Source organism: Simochromis diagramma, unplaced genomic scaffold (assembly GCF_900408965.1).
Source record: "Simochromis diagramma unplaced genomic scaffold, fSimDia1.1 OVJJ01000304.1, whole genome shotgun sequence".
NCBI lineage: Eukaryota > Metazoa > Chordata > Actinopteri > Cichliformes > Cichlidae > Simochromis > Simochromis diagramma.
In genome coordinates, this window is record NW_024387030.1 from 11298877 (window position 1) to 11318488 (window position 19612).

The 19612-nt window shown below is 41.9% G+C and overlaps 2 protein-coding genes across 3 annotated transcripts; both read left to right on the forward strand.

Annotated features, from left to right (window-relative positions):
• Window positions 1-503: 503 nt before the first annotated feature.
• znf593 (zinc finger protein 593) lies at window positions 504-2385 on the forward strand. Its single transcript, XM_040041306.1, has 4 exons — window positions 504-603; window positions 833-1047; window positions 1482-1544; window positions 1640-2385. Exons 2-4 carry the CDS (start codon window positions 848-850, stop codon window positions 1764-1766), a joined length of 390 nt encoding a protein of 129 aa, XP_039897240.1. The 5' UTR covers window positions 504-603; window positions 833-847; the 3' UTR covers window positions 1767-2385.
• Window positions 2386-6310: 3925 nt separating this feature from the next.
• selenon (selenoprotein N) lies at window positions 6311-19542 on the forward strand. Of its 2 annotated transcripts, none has more exons than XR_005697290.1 (13): window positions 6311-6721; window positions 7417-7534; window positions 9208-9338; window positions 9661-9873; window positions 9972-10096; window positions 11408-11545; window positions 16203-16284; window positions 16610-16798; window positions 16876-16981; window positions 17313-17425; window positions 17549-17650; window positions 18065-18289; window positions 18703-19542. XR_005697290.1 is itself a non-coding variant. In XM_040041727.1 (13 exons), the coding sequence occupies exons 1-12, from the start codon at window positions 6533-6535 to the stop codon at window positions 18230-18232; spliced, it is 1674 nt and encodes a 557-aa protein (XP_039897661.1). In that variant the 5' UTR covers window positions 6311-6532; the 3' UTR covers window positions 18233-18278; window positions 18692-19535. The 2 variants fall into 2 exon arrangements, 1 of the variants encoding a protein (XP_039897661.1); XM_040041727.1 differs by having other exon boundaries at window positions 18065-18278; window positions 18692-19535.
• Window positions 19543-19612: the final 70 nt, after the last annotated feature.

The following is a 19612-nucleotide window of genomic DNA, read 5'->3' on the forward strand; positions in this document are numbered from 1 at the left end:
AAACTTTGCTCTCTAAATTTATGCGAACAGTAATTCAGTTATTCTGCTTGATTTTAGCTCTGTGTGCTTTTTCTTACATCCATCTCTTTCTATTCTATTTTTTTCAGTCTGAAAATAATAACCTCTATTACAGCTTTTCTCGGGTGGTACACTGACACTGATAGTTACGCAAAGCACCAAAAGGTAGCGTGACATAGAGCATAACACACCTGACAGTTTATCAGACCAGAAAAAAATCAACTGCACTGTACCCCCCCCCCCCCCCCAAAAAAAAAAAAATATTGTAATAATTGGTTGATCAAATATTATTCAACTTTATTCAACTTCGGTGGCAATTTTTCGCTAAAACTGCATGCCAAATAAGTGCTCAGCTAGCGCTATTAGTAAAAATCCGATATTCTAGGAAAATAAATGTTAATCTGAAGTGAATTACAATTAAATATAATTTTGTTAGCGTTTAAATTAAAATAGTTAAGGTGTTTTTATTATCGCCCCACTGTTAGAGACCGGGAGTTTCGCGCCCTCTGGAGGTGACTGCGTAGTATCGTTCTACTCCATTGACCCGGAAATAGATTTCACTTCTCTCGGTCACACGTGTGGAAGGTAAGCAAAGTCTGAAAATAACATCTGCGACGGCTTATTAGATGTAGATCGGCTGCAGTAACGATTGATTAGACGTTAAACGCATATTTTTGATCGGTATTTGTAAATAGATTCTAAGAATATTAACTGGGAAGTATCAGTGAAACAATCGAAAGATTTTAATGTTGACACAAGTCTGTGACGTGTCTGCGTTCATTTTGGGTGATTAAAACCCTTTTGTTTCACACAGTACCAACTGGTTATCATGGGGAAGTCCAAACAAACCCGAAACCACAACAATGGCAAGAAGAAGAACATTGCAAAGACCTGGAAGACAAAGCGCAGGACCAAAGACCTGGATCAGATCCACTCAGACATGAAGCCTGACACAGCTGCTAAACTGCTGCATCAGGAGGTTGACTACGATGTAACCGGATGTGCACAACACTACTGCTTACACTGCGCGTAGGTATTTCTCTGTTTACTGTAACAGTCCATCTGTTAACTGACTTTGCTTGATATATATGCTGCTTACTAAACTCTTAGTCTTCACCAGTATTTCCTTTAGTAAGATATTTAATATTTCACCTTAAGTTCTGCCGAACTTTTCCCATTGGGGTTGGAAAAGAAGTAAATCTTCCCATATGAAAAGCTGGAATGGAGAAATATTCTGTATTGTCCAAGTCTGAGGCCACAGGTCTCAGCTGGAAAAGGGTGGCGTACCCAATGATGAATGATTCGAGCAAATTTCAGTCCTAATCCAGGGTTCCAGATCCTCATGGCTTCCTTAAAATGAAATGCCCTCTTCTTATACTCTCTTATGCTGTGAGCTGTTCATCTGTTAAATTTTTAAGAAATATAGATTTTATTTTAATGTGATGGCTCTTCTTGTTTTGCAGGAGATATTTTGTGGATATGAGATCCTTGAAAGAGCACTTCAAAACTAAAGTGCATAAAAAACGGTAAGCGGACCACTCTACAGTCACATATTTGGACTTACAGCTCGTAATCCTATCCATGTAAGTTTCATGGCTTACCTCCTTTTTTCCCCATCCAGACTGAAACAGCTCAGAGAAGAGCCCTACACCCAGGAAGAGGCAGAGAGAGCAGCAGGCATGGGCTCATACATCCCTCCAAAAGTTGTTGAAGTGAAGACCCAACCATTAGAGGAGGACATGGAATGAAAGCCTCTGACATTAATCCACGGACTTATTAACTCATAAAAGAGGCATTAGCAGTTAATGCTTGCAGTTATTGTTGTCACATACTTTAGTAGCAAATCTGAAAATGCCTTTTGTGACAGATAATGTTTGTTTTTCAGCCAGCTGTGAGAAACGTGGTTGTTAAACTTCCATCACCAAGTTCAGAAGGCTTCTCCTTACAATCAGATGCATTGTCTGCCTATGTAAATACAAAGGATGGTGGAATGTTTTCTACAATAATAAATTTTGTGGAGTTGATTAAGTCACATTACACATGTGGAGTACAGCAGTGCAGTTAGAGCTGTACCTGAACTTACCAGACAAAGAAATAGAGGAAAACATGCATTTCTGTACACAAAGTAATATTTATTTTTCACTCTAGTTGTTCATTTAAAATACTGGACAGTTAACTAAGTTTGACTATTGATAGAAAATGTAATTCTGCTGTGTACTATAGACCTTATTTTGTAACTGCTTCAAATGGAGGGAATTGGAGATGTGCATAGTGATTCAGATGTCTGCGACCAGGCTAACTTATACCTTGTTAAACTTCTAAATGTTCTTAATTAAACAATCTTGAGACAACACTGCACAGAGATCATATCATCATGTCTCATTTTACAGGTCACAAGGATTGGGAATGACACAGTTGGAGTGCTTGTGCTTTAGTTGGAGGCACTGGGTTTCACACGTAGTCCCCTATTTTCAGTGGCGTAGTAACTGAGCAAACTATCATAATTTTAAATATCAGGAGTATTTTTAATGCTTCAGTGGAAATTCTTGGCACTCGATGGCTGTGTGAAATCTACAGTCCATGAGCGTTACCAGTGCTGTAGCCACCTTCGGCTGTTTGTTTGTGGGTCTCTTCATTCAGTTTTGAATTTAATTACCGAAAAGCTAATCTGTTAGGTTGAAATCAGGTGACGGATTGAAAAATATCCCATATGTTTGTCTTGAGAAACGCTTGGGTTGCTTTTGAAGTATGCGTTGAACAAGAATCCGTTTACTGTGAATCTGTGAAGCTTTGATCAGTTTTGCAGTATTTGGCTGAATCTGAGCGGATAGTATAGCCTTGTACACTTCACAATTCATTCTGCTACTTCTATCAGCAGACACTTCCACTGTCAGCCATACATGCCCATGCCGAAACATTGTCTCTACCATGTTTGAAAAATAATGTGGTTTAGTGTAGATCTTTCTCCATACTTTTATCTCACTGGTTTCATCTTTCTGACAATTTTTTTTCCTTTGCAGCCTAATCTGGTCTTCCTGTTCTTGAGTGTAACCAGTGGGTTTCACTTAATTGTAAATCCTGTATTCGTGAAGTCATCTTTTGATTGTAGACTTTGATAATGATATTCCTTCCTCCTCAACAGTGCTCTTGACTTAAATAGCTGTCCTGAAGGGGATTCTGAAGCAAGGCAGTAACTGCGATCTTCCGCTGTATTTGTCTTGTGTGGTTTTTCAGGCATTTTGCGTTCCTGAGCTGGTCACTGCATTTCCCCCCCCCCTGCAGAACTGTACCAGATTGGTCAGCCCTAAAGTTTTAGCTCCCACTCTGATAGGTTTGTTCTGGCTTTTCAGCTAATCATAGCCTCCCTGATAATTTCTTTGGGCCTCATATCGAGAAATCCAGTGACCAGCTACCAAATGCAAGTTGAAAAATTGGAATAAACTGCAGGTCTTTTATTCATTTTTAATGGAATAATCAGGTCTATCAGGTGTCCAATTATTGTATAAAGTTGGCTATAATTCCTAAGCATTCACTGCAATACTTTTGTTCAATCCCTCACATGAAAGCTGGAAGTTTGCATTTTAATCACAGCTTAACTTGATGTAAAATCCATTGTGGCGGTGTACAGAGGAAAAACTACCATAACAACATATTGCCCTGTCCAATACTTATTGACCTGACTGTATATGAAAACCCACATTCACCTGTTCACATTTATATTTGCACTTCAGTGGTTTTATCTTGTCACACACACCTGTGCGTGTATTGAGGGCAGTTTGTGGTTCAGTATTTTTCTCAGGGACACTGTGATACACAGACTGAAGACATTTAATCTGTACCTTTTAAAACAACAGAAAAACCACAAAATAAAGTTCCAGAGAAAGAATACTGGAATATACCGCTGTAAGGTTCTTGGCCATTCAGGAGTAATGGACACACATAGAGAGACAAGTAGCTCTTTAGTCCTCCTTTGGGCTCCAGATGCGAAAGTCAGAGTTTATCATCAGAATAAGAATACTTTAATAAACCCTAAGGAAACTATGTGGTTTACAGTTGCTCCAAGACAATAATAGTAACAGATTACACTAATTGTATAATACAATATATTACAAACTTTTAAAAGTATAAGAATTAGCTCATTTATACATATCAAAAATGTTACAGAGGTCAAATATATATAATTAACATTTTACTCTAACCTGTACAACTTTGTCTTTGTTATTTTACTGTAGAGGATGTACAAAAGGGTGTAACTATAGCAGTGTGTACTGTGCATTAGATGGAGGAGTTGTACAAAGAGACAGGTACAGGCAGGAATGATTTCCTGTGTCATTCAGTGGTGCATTTGGGTAATCTCAGTCTCTCACTGAACGTGCTCCTGTGACTGGCCAGCAGGTCATGGAGTGCGTGCAAAGGTATTGTCCAGCATTGTCCTTATCTTGGACAACATCCGCTTCTCCAACACCACCCTAAGGGAGTCCAGCTCCGTCTCCACAACACTGGCCTTGTGGATCAGTTTACTGAGCCTGTTGGCATCTGCAACCTTCAACCTGCTACCCCAGCATGCAACAGCGTAGAGGAGGGCATTTGCCACAACAGACTTGTAAAACTCCTGAGCATTGCGCGACAGATATTGAAAGACCTCAGCTGCTTCAGAAAATGGAGACAACTCTGGACCTTACTGTAGAGTGCAGTGGTGTTTGGTGTTTTCTATGAGTACACCAAGGTATGGTGTACACATAGATGATGAGCTGGAGATGATTCTGCTCACACCAAGTGACAAAGGAGTCAACCACAGCCCGGTACTCCATCTCATCACCCTCATTGATGCATCCAACCACTGCAGAATCATCAGAAAACTTCTGAAGATGGCAGGTCTCTGTGCAGTGGCTGAAGTCTGTAATATAGATGGTGAAGAGGAAGGGGAGGTGCTCCTGTGTTGCTTATCACCTTGTTAGACACACAATGTTAAAGACGCACATATTGTGGTCTTCCTGTAAGGTAATCAACAATCAAGGACACAAGAGATGCATCCACCTGCATCACTGTCAGCTTATCACCCAGAAGGGTTGGCCTGATGGTATTGAATGAACTGGAAAAGTTGAAAAACATGACCCTCACAGGTCTCACCGGCTGGCCCACATGGGCGTAGACAAGAATGAGCAGTTAGATGATGGCGCCCTCAGCTCCGAGGTGGGGCTGGCAAGCAAACTCAAGGGGATTCTGATGTGGCCTGACTGGGTCGGGGCTGGGCAACGATAAGTCTTTCCAGGGTCTTCACAACGTCCCACAGGCCTGTAATCCTGTGGCACTGAATTCATATTGCACTAAAATGTTGAGGATTCTGTGTGAGATAAGGCTACTTTAGTGCCTTTTGCTTGGGGGAGTAACCTTTTAAATGTGCCTATTGTACATCAATGATAAATACATTTACATTTATAAACCCATGGATTTTCGTAACTCATATGCCACCTTTTGAGGTGAGGAGGTGTCCATAGATCAGCTATAGCTATAGGTTCAAACCCCAGCTCTGCTGAGCTTCCATTGCTTGGCTCTTGAACAGGACCCTTATCCCCGCAATGTATATATTACAAAGCAGCAGATAAATAAATACAAACCGTTAACGCATTTAAGATAACCCAATTAATTAAGTGATACATGAATTGATTTTTCTGTTTAAAAGTAAGAGCGGAGATTTTCACTTTAAGCAAAAAGCTTCTTACATCTTAGCACACGCTTATGACACAGCATCAAAGTAAAGGTTTGATAGTTTTAATGGAGTGTTTAATTCTATTGCAGACAAATCTAACCATTAAAGAGAATATAAAAAGAAACAAATGTTAAACCTCTGCTTCTAGATTAACTTACATAAAATAAAGGTAAGTAAAATCTAAATTTTGGACAGAGCCATTTGGCAGATACATTTATAATTTAACTCATTATAAAACAGTTGCATTGTTCCTTGCGTGAACAATGCAACCCTACGTCTTTAAATACAGCTAGTGCCCCAGTGTACCCAGTAGAAAGATTGTAAAGTTATACTTCCGGTTATTACTTTCAAAATAAATCGTAGCGCTTAGCTTAGTTTAATTGAGTTTTTCTTTTTTGCCAGTAACCAACAACAACTTTGGCATTTTGCTAAAAAAAATATTTGAATTCAAAACAAGTTGATCATAATATGAACTTACAAAAGAATTGCTACATTACGACACTCTCGCGCTTTTATTTTGAACGCCAAAACACTATACATCCGCTTTACCGTGCCAATTTCATGCTAGCTTGACACCTTAACTGCATCCATATGGCTCGAGATTGGATGTGGGAAATAAGAAATCTGTGCTGCTAGCTAACATTGCACAGCTGTTGCCAGCGGGGGTAACGGCCAGAGAAGAAGCGAGATCCTCTCCTGCGGGACAGAAAAAGTCCCGCTAGACTCGTCGCACTTTTTAAAAGAGCAAGTTTACACTGAAAGACGAACATGCCTTCGACTAAATAGCTGTGGTGGAGGTCGAGGATGGCCGCAGACGTAGATAAAAGAATCCCGGAGGAAGAGAAAAAGATTTCGCCGCAGAATGGGAAGCAGAGCCCGGGCTCGAGATCCTGGATCTGCAGGGGGATGTGGACTTGGGTGGTCGTCTGTGCTGTTCCTCTGTTCGCTTTTGGGATAAAGTACTACCAAGATGCCCAGCTCCTCAAACGTCATGTGAGACCCAAATCTGTAATTATGTTATATCACAGTTTAACAGTGATCTCGACTTGGTGGGTCTAGCTGTGTTAATAGAAACTTTGCAGTGACCTTCTCGTCCTTTTGAGGACCCATGATTACATTAATATCAGCGCAGGGACATTCTGCTGTTATCTTGCAGTAGTTTTCTCTGTAACAGATGTGTTTCGATTATTTATTTAGCGGACACGCAGTCACCACAAAGCTCCACATCTGCAGTTTTTCCTTCCCCGTAGTGTTTTATTATAGGGGGGTGGGTCTTTGTCACAGCTGCTAAAACTCACCCCCTTGTCCAAATCCAGACTTGTTTGGTTACTGAGGGTTTCCAAGTTGTTCTTGCACCTCCCTCCCCCTCTTCCCTCCATTGTAAGGTCGCTGGTAGGCACGCGTCTGCTTCAGAAAGGGTGGTTTGACTGAAATGCATGCTAGGAATCTGCCTCCTCAGGGATGATCTTTATCCAGGCAGGATGCTCAGTCATTTGGGATAATGTAGCACATTACTTTAAATGTGTCACACATCTGAGCGAATGTTTTTGTAGTTGTAATAATTTAAAATATTTGCATTTCATGTGATGGGGTCTTAATGTCCTAATATGTTTTTATGCTGCATTAAAAAAAAAAAAGCATATGAATTGACCGTGAAGATCAGTCTAATGCATGTGTCCCTCCAATAGGAAGAGAGTGTTCGGACACTGGGTGCCGAGGGGCTTTTTCTCTTCTCCTCTTTAGACACCGACCACGACTTCTATCTCAGTCCGGAGGAGTTTAAACCTATTGCAGAGAAGCTCACAGGTGCATCATGTTACCTTTCTTTGTGCTTGTCACTTTTGTCCAATCATTTTCCTTCAGTCTCCTTTGTTACCTATCGTTGTGGTCACAAGCTTACATATACTCATGAGGCATGAATTTCAAAGTAGGGCTGCCACAAACGATTATTTTGATAGTCGACTAGCGACTAATCAGATCATGCATCCATTGGACGTAAAACGTACAGCTTATTGCACCAGCATGCATCTGCTCTTATATAACTATCATTAGCTTACAGCTTTAAGTGTGTAAGGTATGTGCTAACTAAAAATAAAGACAAGATGATAGTTTATTACATTTTAATGAAATTTGCAGATTGTTTCGGTGAAGTTTAATAAACTCCTTGCTATCTAAAATATAACAGGACACCGGAGTATATTCTCGAGCATCTCACACTTCTGATAACCAGTTGTCTGCTTGACGTTTATTCAGCTGTGTAAAAACTATAACTTTAATCTCAGCCAAACCGATTTACTCAGGAACAAATAAAATACTAAAAAAAGCCAAACAATAACACTTGTAAGTTATCTAAGTGAATTATATATATTTAACCTGAGTAGCGAAAGACGGCAGTGGGTTTGAAAACGATTTGCCGGGAGTCCGGTGTTCTCATGGGCTCCAGTGAGCCTTGCCCCCGGCTAGCTATCAAGCTAGTGGGCAACAGACGTCTCCGAAAACGTCGGAGCGCTTTTCAAAATATGTGGTGTCTTGATAAACTGAGCAGATATTTGAGGTTTACACAGCTACATTCTGAAAATATGTTAAACGTTTATTTTGTGACCCAGAAAGAATAATACGAGTAATATTAAAACTAGCTGCCACCATTGTTGGAAACTGAGCTGGGCTGCGCTATGAATTCTGGGACACAGCTTCTTCAGGGATAGCTGGGATAGCTCAGTAGGTAGAGTGGTGGCCCCATGATCGGAAGGTCGGGGGTTCGATTCCCCTGAACAGCTACCCTGAGGTACCCCTGAGCAAGGTACCGTCCCTACACACTGCTCCCCGGGCGCCCAATGGCTGCCCACTGCTTCATTGAGTGAATGGGTTAAATGCAGAGAGCGATTTTCCCCACGGGGACCAATAAAGTACTCTTTCTTCTTCTTCTTCTTCTTCTTCGGGGTTTAACGGCAGCTGGCATCCTTGTACATGCAGTGCTGTTATCTTCTGTTTCAGTCCGGTATTACACTCTTAAATCCTACTACTTATTCTTGCGGCTTTTGTGATCTTACAAAGCTTCAAACGACGCATCGACTATTAAATCAGTCGTCGACGACTTTGATAGTCAACATAATCGTGACTAGTCGACTAATCGTGGCAGCCCTATTCCAAAGTAATCAGATTTTACTGATTTGTTTGAATAGTTCTTTTTTTCAGGGTGGAATGATTGTACAGCATACATCTTTAAGAGAAACTACCAGCTGTAGTCAATTATGATCACTAAGGAGAAGTTAATTGGACTTGGCCTTCAAGGTTAAAGACATTACAGAACCTTCGGCACCACTTAGCTATAAAGCATGTCTACTTGTTCCATCCTTGAAAAAGAACAGTTCAAAGAAAAAATTAAATGCCCTGAATCATTATGACATTCACGTACATGAGTGTATGTAAACTTGTGACCACAAATGTATAGCCTCACACTGACTCTGGTTTACTTACAGGGATTACAAACCCAGCGGATTTTGAGGAGGAAGCGATCCATGATCGCAACGGGGAGACTTTAACCTTGGAAGCCAAAATGCAGCCTCTCCTGCTTGACTCCATGACAAAAAGCAAAGATGGTTTCCTTGGAGTAAGACAATACCAAACTCTGCGTGCTTCCTTTATGCTGCTGGTTTATTGTTCTCTTTTTCATCGCTGCTCTACAGCGTCTGCAGAGGACTGCTTTAATCAAAATCACAGCACAGAAAATCCCAGAAGGGGCTAAATTATAGCGTGTTGATGCAGTTATTGTTGATAAATCTGCTTGTACATTGTCTGACTGTCTTACTCAGCTCTTTGTGAATGCAGCTCATTCAAAAGGTGCAAGCAGCCTTGAATTGAATCCAGAATGAAACTGCTGAGAATTTGTAATGCTTGTGCTTTCCAAAATTACCTTCCTCCATCTCTTTCAGGTTTCTCACAGCTCTCTGAGTGGGCTGCGGTCTTGGAAGAGCCCAGCAGTGCCTTCTTCGTCCTTCTCTGCAAGCCAGTTTAGGGTGTTCTTGCCCCCGAAGAACAAGATAGAAGTCGGTGACACGTGGTGGGTGATCCCCAGCGAGCTCAACATTTTCACTGGATACCTGCCCAATAACCGTTATCACCCTCCCACACCAAGGGGCAGAGAGGTAGCCTAAAAATCCATCTCTGTTTGGCCTATGGTTAGATTGTAACATGCGATTATTGCACTGTGTAGTGGCTTATGGTTCTTTGGCTCTTGGTGCAGGTCCTCATCCACTCCTTGTTGAGCATGTTCCACCCTCAGCCCTTCATCAAAACCCGCTTTGCTCCGCAGGGCGCAGTCGCCTGCATCCGAGCCAGCAACGACTTCTATTATGACATTGTCTTCAGGTGAGGAGGGAGTAAGGAGGATGGCGGTGTTTTTTAATACGTTTGAACTATTAAACTGCAAAATATGTGTATTATGCATTAGTGCTGATTGATGTCTAAAGCACACAGTGAATTTTAAATTTATTACGAGTCACTGTGTTCACTTTATTATTCTGTCAAAGGTTTTACAGGAATTCTGTGTGGATGAATTCCACTTTTAGTTAGTAAGGAAGCAAAAGATGGAATTATTTGTTTTTATGCTCATTCATGACTTTTTAGTTTCCAGCTTTAGTTCCATATGACAGTCACAAACCATAGACAGAGTGAGCCTGGTTCTGCCCCCCCCCCTGCTATCGCCAAGTGCTTTGTCACAGGGAGTGGGCTGATTGTTGGGGTTTTCTCTTTATTATTGTAGGGTCTTTACCTTGCAATATAAAGCGCCTTGAGGTGACTGTTGTGGTGATTTGGTCCTGTATAAATACAATTGAATTGAAAAAGCACTCTAATTGTAAATATTTAAAGCAGAAGTTTCAAACTCGCTCAAAGGCCATGTTGGAAAATGAGAAAAGCACGTATGTTGATGTGCTTTAAATAAATATGTAGACTGCCCTACGATCAACTCACAAGAACCCGTTTCACAAGCCTGAATGTGACAACTAGTGGCAGCTTTTAGAAGACAAAATTCAATCAGACAAAACACAATAATGAAGATTTACTACTTGTGATCTTGCATGTATTTCTACAAATCTCACAGAGCCTGTTTCAGGGGCCTGAAAGCAACAACTGAGTACTCATGTGGGAGATTTCAATTAAAAGAAAAACAGTTAGTAGTTATAGTAGTTAAAATTCTTTGACAGTAGCCTTTATCTCATTGCAGATGGTTGTACAGACCATTCCTTACACTTGGTAAATAAAAAATCAGTCTCCCACCTCTCGCAAAATTGTCTGCCTCCAGCATCAACTGGCCTTTTCTGTTACTCTGAGCTTAGTAGCTTGCAGGTGCAGTGGAAGGGCACCCTTTTGTTTAACTTGCTGTGTGCGTGAGATGCATGTTGCTATGGGGACCATTCCCAGAAATGGGCTGGCCAAAATGTCCTGAAAGCCCAAAGTGATATGTGGGTAGGATTCAGTTAATTCACAGGTTTGACACCTGTGGTTTGAAGTCTTTGTGATGCTGCTGTAGTAAAATAAAGCCTCTGACAGCTTTGTGAAGGTCGAAAATCAAAACACCGTGCAAATGTTATGACCCGACTCCCTGGTTAGTTCTTGTAGGGATTTCCGACAGAGACTTGCGTGCTCTCAATTTTTACTCCTTCTGTTCACCCCCTGCAGGATTCATGCAGAATTCCAGCTCAATGATATTCCAGATTTTCCCTTCTGGTTCACACCAGGCCAGTTCACTGGCAACATTGTCCTCTCTAAAGACGCCTCTCACGTCCGCCTCTTCCACCTTTATGTCCCCAATAACAGGTAAATCCCTCTAACACACACACAAACTGTCACACGTGTTCATTAGGGGTGCAACGATACTCGTATCGATATTGAACCGTTCGATACAGTGCTTTCGGTTCGGTACGCATATGTATTGAACAATACAAAATTTGTAATTTATTTTATCAACTTTCCTTGTGACGATGCTGTCTGTGTGGAGCGCTCAGTGAATCTGCGTTCGACTACTCCGCCTAGGCTGCACTGTCGAGCGCAGATCCACTGAGCGCTCAACACAGACAGCATCTTCAGAAGGAAGAGCGCAGGGCAAGCTAGCGAGACAGAAGTTAAGCTCTCCTTGCAACATGGCAAATTGAACCTCCCCCACCCTCATTCAGATCTGGCGTTAGGAATTATTTTGGTTTTCATGTGAGGTATGACCCTGAAGGTAAGGTCATGGACTAAAGTAAAACAGTATGTTGGATGTGCCACGCAATGCTCAATTACATGGGTGGGAACTAGTGTGTTAGCGCAGTTAGCTCGTTAATGTGTTGGCTGTCTAGCCCCACGCAGGGGTAGCTCGTTAACGGAGATTTGCCGTGTTGTGGCGTTAACGTCATTTCAACGAGATTAACGCTGACAGCACTAGTGGGAACACAACGAATATGACTGCACATTTACACTGACATCATCCTAGTGCAAAGACAAGTGGAAGCAGACAAAAACAACAAGCATGCATGCTACAAACTTTACCCGAGTCATTTAGACAGCCGTTAGCACATGATTCTCCTTATGGGGACCTGATATGTTTAATATTGTGGCGAGCTCAGACAACGAGGAGACGGAGGTATCGTTTGGTCTTGCTTCCCGTGAGCTAGCCAGGGAGCACAGCCGTTTATTGACATCTTCAGAAGAACACTGCCGCTAGCTAACTGCTCAGCGCGGCAACCGCACAGCAACAACAACACACAGAGCGCCCTCTGACCCCGGAAGGACACACTGTCTCAGCGAGAAGGCGTCACCTGTCACTATGGCAACATAAACAAAGCATAACTGTACAAACAGAACCCCGAACAGCCCTGACCCGCTACATAGCCCCCACCTAAGGGGTCAGTCGTCCCCGACGACCCCATTACCCCACACAAAGTCCTGCAAATGTCCAGGTGCCTTCTTTTGGCGCACCGGCCGGGGTCACTCGGGTCAGAACATGGGGTGCCACCATCATCCCACTTCTGACACCAATGTGGCGAGCTCAGACAACGAGGAGACGGAGGTGTCGTTTGGTCTTGCTTCCTGTGAGCTAGCCAGGGAGCACAGCCGTTTATTGACATCTGCAGAAGAACACTGCCGCTAGCTAACTGCTCAGCGCGGCAACCGCACAGCAACAACAACAACACACAAGGCGCCCTCTGACCCCGGAAGGACACACCGTCGCAGCGAGAGGGCGTCACCCGTCACTATGGCAACATAAACAAAACATAACTGTACAAACAGAACCCCGAACAGCCCTGACCCGCTACAATATGCTGCTGAGAATATAGCCCAGAAGAAGCGTATAGTATAGCTTTTATTTTGGAAAGAGCCATTTCTCTGTAATAAACTCTCTTTTCCAAAGATGAGTGATTCCTCAATCAGATACAGGTGTTACCGCGCCAGATCCGCGGCCCCGAACCGTAGTAAGAAAACCTCTGGCAGTTACTTGAAGGTTCTGTAACTGACTCGTAGCCGGCAACAGCTTACTATACAGGTCAACTCCGCTAGCAAAAAGATCGAAGGAGGCGTAGGAAACTGCTTCACCGAACTTTATTTCTTCTCTAAGGCACGAACACCGCGTACAGTGGGCTGAAACAGTTTACTCACAGCGAGCATCGCCGACACAACTCTGGCTGTCGAGGGAGTTATTATATTCCTTTTATTTATTTTCTTTTCGTCTCCTCTGTAGCTAACCGTTACTTTTTCCCCTTCTCCGCTCTCTCTCTTCACACACACACCAGGCAGTCCCGCTACACACATCCCGAATACATTTCCCATCAGGCTTCATCCTTAAAGGGCCATGCCTGTAACACAGGGCTCGCAAAATCGCTAGCCCGACGTCCCGGGGCTAGCGATTTTTCCAGTCGTACTACCAAGATCTATTTCTGCCCTGCCCGTCGGGCTATTGTAGGAAGGAAAAATATATGTCAATGCTTTTGCATTCTTTCGGAAATGTAGCTGGGTAATTATGTCATTGGCATCGGTGAGCCACTGTCAATATGTGACATATTGAAATCGAGTTTGAATTTGCGCTTGATTTTTGCTTCCACTTTGCAAATGTCCAGGTGCCTTCTTTTGGCGCACCGGCCGGTCACGACCGGCGGGGGAAAAGTCACTCGGGTCAGAACATGGGGTGCCACCATCATCCCACTTCTGACACCAATGTGGCGAGCTCAGACAACGAGGAGACGGAGGTGTCGTTTGGTCTTGCTTCCCGTGAGCTAGCCAGGGAGCACAGCCGTTTATTGACATCTGCAGAAGAACACTGCCGCTAGCTAACTGCTCAGCGTGGCAACCGCACAGCAACAACAACAACAACACACAAGGCGCCCTCTGACCCCGGAAGGACACACCGTCGCAGCGAGAGGGCGTCACCCGTCACTATGGCAACATAAACAAAACATAACTGTACAAACAGAACCCCGAACAGCCCTGACCCGCTACAATATGCTGCTGAGAATATAGCCCAGAAGAAGCGTATAGTATAGCTTTTATTTTGGAAAGAGCCATTTCTCTGTAATAAACTCTCTTTTCCAAAGATGAGTGATTCCTCAATCAGATACAGGGCTTGCAAAATCGCTAGAGAGCGACAGCACTGATTGGTGAGTGATGATAATTTCTGCACCAATTCCTCTGACATCGTCTTATCAATCGTTAGCTTACTATGCAAACATGACAAGTGAAATCTCCCGCAGCAAGCTTAAACATATGAGAGGTTGATCGCGCAGAGAATCGCTGAGCGTTATGTGTGTGTGTGTAAAAGCAGCAGCATATATATTTTAGTTCTGCTGAGCCAAATAAGACAGGTCAGGGTGAAGAAGTGACAGCCAAAGAAAAGCTTACCACAAAACGGAAAAGTTATGACAAATCAGACTATAAGGCAAAAAGAAAGTGCAGCTTTATGGTTTCATGGACAAAAGAATTTCTGTGGCTGCAATACGACAAGCTATATAACCAGGGCTGCACATAAGTGGTCCGCAGGTGCGCATTCGCTGTCAAAAAAAAAAAAAACGCGCACAAGATATGAAGTTGCAACGCGTGTTTGCATACATAAGATTTTCTGGAGGAGGACAGACATTTGTTTAAAACTCTTAAAGATGTCGAAGAAGCTCCTTTAAGCAATTACTTTGGTGTTCCTCTACCTCCAAAGAAATGTCAGAAGGAGTCCGAACCACAAAAGAAGCGCGTATTGTAGGAAAAGTGGTTGCAGGAGGTGAGCTGGCTTCAAACAAATGATGAACGCACAGAGATGTGGTGCAGAATGTGCCGTGAAAATCCCACTCTAGCGGACAAAAACAGTGCTTTTTATATGGACGCAAACGCGCGTTGCAACTTCTTATCTGGTGCGCGTCTTTTATTTTGACAGCGAATGCGCACATGCGAACCACTTATGTGCACCCGTGTAAATAACATAATGTTCTGCCGGGTGTGTTGTTGGTTTTCTCTCGATTTCTGAGTCGACAAGCGCCTTTGTTACTGGGACCAGTCATTTTAAGAAAGGCCCCCATTAGAAGCCATGAGAAATGCAAGAAATGCATTATTGCTCAGTCTGCAATATCTTTCCCAGAACAAACACCAATTGCAAATAACATACTAAAAATAAACCTGAAAAATCTGTTTAGAACAGCGTACTATGTTGCAAAGAGTGAACTACCACTGGCAAAATTTAGCAGTCTTTGCAAACTTCAAAAAGCAAATGGCCTAGATCTTGGTTCCACTTGTCTCTTACCCGTGACTTCAGCGGAAATTTCAAATTCAGGATCTGACACAGACTGATTCATGTCCTACACAGTTCTTACAAGTTCATAGAAATTTCTGTTCAATTAGAACCAAGTATTTGAGTTGATGATTGTAATTTTTATACAATGTTGTAATTTGTTTTTCAACGATTTTTTGATTAATGTTTTGTTTCCTTTACAATATTATACTTTAATGTATAATATTGTAAAGGAAACAAAACAGGAAACAAAACATCAATCAAAAAATTGCTCTCTTTTTTATTCGGGCTACTTACATTTATTTTGGGCTACCAAAAACTGAAGAGTCCCTGCCCGAAGGGCTACCAGGGATTTTGAAATTTTGAGAGCCCTGAGATATATATATATATATATATATATATATATATATATATATATATATATATATATATATATATATATATATATATATATTTTTTTTTTAATTACTTTTGTTTCAGCAACATTAAATTTAAAAACTGTACTTTTGAGTTAAAATATATATTTATAATTTTAATAAATGACAAATTAAAAAGGCATGAACATTTTTTTTTTTTTTTTTTGTATCGAAAAAAATATCGAACCGTGACACCAAAGTATCGAACCGAACCGAACCGTGAATTTTGTGTATCGTTGCACCCCTAGTGTTCATATACTCCCCTATCGATAGATCGTTGTGAAGTTTGAGTGCCACCTGTGCTGTGTTACAGGTCTCTGAATGTAGACATGGAGTGGCTCTACGGAGCTAGTGAGAGCAGCAATATGGAGGTGGACATTGGTTACCTGCCACAGGTATGGCTGTTTATCTCAACACTAACTGTTCTCATCACTGTGTAGCTGCATCAGTATTGTTTCTGGCTGACTGTCCTAACTTAGTCTTTAAGTTAAGTCACATCTATTTGATTTCCAGTCAATCAAACAGTATTAATGTCACGGTAACTGCCTGTTTTGACTTTAATTTAAAATACATATATGGATTAAATACTTATGAATCTGTTCATTTACTCAGACATGTGTGGAATTTCACAGAATGTAAAAGATGATCCTCAGAAAAGACACACAAGAGTGTCTGATGTAAAGCGTGTGTAATATGTCTAACGAGAACTTGGGTTTGCAGTTAGAGCTCCAGTCGGCGGGCCCGTCCACTCCCTCCGTCATCACTGACGAGCAGGGTAATATCATTGATCGGCGTGACAGCAGCAATGAGCCCATCCAGTTTGTCTTTGAGGAAATCCACTGGACCTCTGAGATCAGTCAGGAGGAAGCTGCTCGCCGCATGGAGGTCACCTTCTATCCCTTTAAGAAGGTAATTCTCTACGTTCGAATAAGTTGGTGATTGTGTTATTGCACACAGTGTCGGTGTAACACTGTGCTCCTTCCCAGGTGTCCTACCTGCCTTTTTCAGAGGCTTTCGATCGAGCCCAAGCAGAGAAAAAGCTGGTGCACTCTATTCTGCTGTGGGGAGCTTTAGATGACCAGTCATGCTGAGGTGAGATAATGTCATGCTTCAAAAGTGCATCACAGTCATTAAATTTAAGCTGCTAGCTTTCTAAAGGCATACCATTACCAATTAAATATTACTGTAAAGTGCACTTAAGCCCATTTTTCTGAAATGGCAGGTAAATACAGGTGTTACTAATGATGTACTAATTATGTTAATTAAGGATCTGTGACAGTTACTCATGTCATTATTAATACCTGTGCTGGTTAATTATAATTCATTCAGTCTGCCAACTTTGACGACCATTACACCTATTTGGAGTTCTACCTTGTTCCTAATATGTTCACCATATCCTTGTCTCCTCCCCACGCTTTTATAGGTTCGGGGCGAACTCTCCGGGAGACAGTCCTGGAAAGTTCGCCCGTCCTCGCCCTCCTCAACCAGAGCTTTATAAGCAGCTGGTCTCTGGTCAAAGAGCTGGAGAACCTGCAGGTAAGCAGCTATAGTGGTGAAAAATCCAGAAAGTTGGGCAATTACTGAAAAATGTGCTTATCCTCTTACTTTAAGTACAGCTGTGTTTCCACTTAATAAATATCCTGTTTCCTCTTTTCCCAGGCTGATGAGCAAAACCCTGCGTTGAGTGAAAAGGCTCGCTTACACCTTGAAAAGTACAGTTTTCCTGTGGAGATGATGGTGGCTCTGCCCAATGGAACCATTGTAAATATTATTTTTCATAGAATTAAATCATAGGCAAAAGCACACTATTGGGAATATTAGGATAATAAATGTTGGCTATCTGCATTCTCCATGTTGCATTAGCAGTGAAACGACACAGTCAACTGTGAGGCTGATGGCAATGAAATAATAAAAATGAAATACGGTAACATTAGCTTATGTGGATGCATCATATCCCTGTAAGTGCCCACACACTAGCCAAGCATAATAAAACTGGCAGAGATATGGAAGACTCTGCCAAAAATGTACTACATAGAAAGTTATTTACAGTTTTATTAGCAGCTATTGCAGAAAGTCTTACTTTGAAAATGCCATATTAACCCTGACTTGACAAAGTATAGATGCGAAGAAGAAAGAAGCCTCTAAAGCCTTTTATCCTCTTTTATGTGGTTTCAGGTTCATCACATCAATGCCAACTTCTTCTTAGATCAAACTGCCATGAAACCCGAGGAGGAAGAAGCAACTTTCAGCTTCTCTGGCGGCTTCGAAGATCCCTCCACATCCACTTATATCAGCTTTCTGAAAGAGGGCTTGGAGAAAGCCAAGGAGTACCTGGCACAGTAATGTGTTTGAGCTTAACCAGACTGGGCAAATGATCCAAGATTAGGAAAACCTACTAAGGATGATCTGATATCCTCGTGTTGGTGTTGTTCCCAGACCATCATGAAAATGTTGTTCCAGGTTCAACATTGCAAGTGACCAATCACATTGTTGTGACGTTATTCCTTTGCGCGCCAAGCCATTCGTGCATTTATGAAATTCCAATGTTGCAAGGACAATATCAATTCTGCTTATTGTTTATTAAAGGGTTACGGTTAGGGTTAGGGTCAGGGTCCGTTGATCGGCGGACAGAGGCGGTTTCACGCAGCTTAAGTACAGTTTTTTGTTTTACGCCGGTTTTTCCCGAAGTCGCAAAGGTATGACGTCACAACATTCTGATTGGTCACTTGCAATGTTGATTCTGGAACAACATTTAGTATGATGATCTGGGAACAACACCAACACGAGGATATCAGATCAACCAACCTACCAAGCATCTGGTGGCATTCCTCTTCTGTGTGTGTTGGCAGCTGGAAACATTTTTGCCTTCTGTACTCTTTGCTACTATTTATTTGGACGACTCTCTCGGTTAAAAAAAAAAAAAAGTTTTATATAGTATTTGTATTGTGACAAGTAGAAATCCAAAGGCCTTCCACGCTGAGCAGGAACAAATACAGTATGTCACACATTTAGACTTGCTCTTTATCCTTGTAGCTGCTGAATAACTTAGCTATAAGATATAGATGGAGGCCTACCAAGTCCCAGATTAGTGTCAGTACCATTCTTTAGTGCATTACATCCAGTATTGTATTCAGTATTTCTTCTTTTATGTGGTGGTGTTGCATGTGCAGTATTTATTGACTAACTGAGCTTCTCTGCTGAGTGTACCCAGAGACGGAGCTGCTGTTGTTGTTTCCTCCAGCTGTGTTTCTGCAGTTAGTGAAGGCTTTGCCTGAAAGCTCTCCCCGAGCTGGGTAACGCCTGATGTTCTTGTTGAGGCTGCTGGAGGGAAACACCCTTCTCTGACTCGGGACAAAGGCATGAAGAGGAACTTAGAAACTGGACTGCAGAACGTAAAATGAATGAGTCAGACGTTTTTTCCCATATAGCTTGTGTTTAAAACCAAATGTTACAATCTATTCACAGAACGATATGACCACACCAAAGAACTTCTCTTTTACTGTGTAAGCAGATGAATTTGTTAGGCTGCTTTCCTATTATGGCTCATATCTGTGTAAATCAGGGTGAAAAACAGTTGGATTGTTTCTTTAGTGAGGAGCAAATAATTTCTGTCTCTCTTCCCATCGTATAAACAGAACAGTTGGCATCTTCAAGTCCTAATTTCAGAACAGAAGAGCCCAATGATCTCACACACACATACACCCATGTGAAATATCTTGCTGC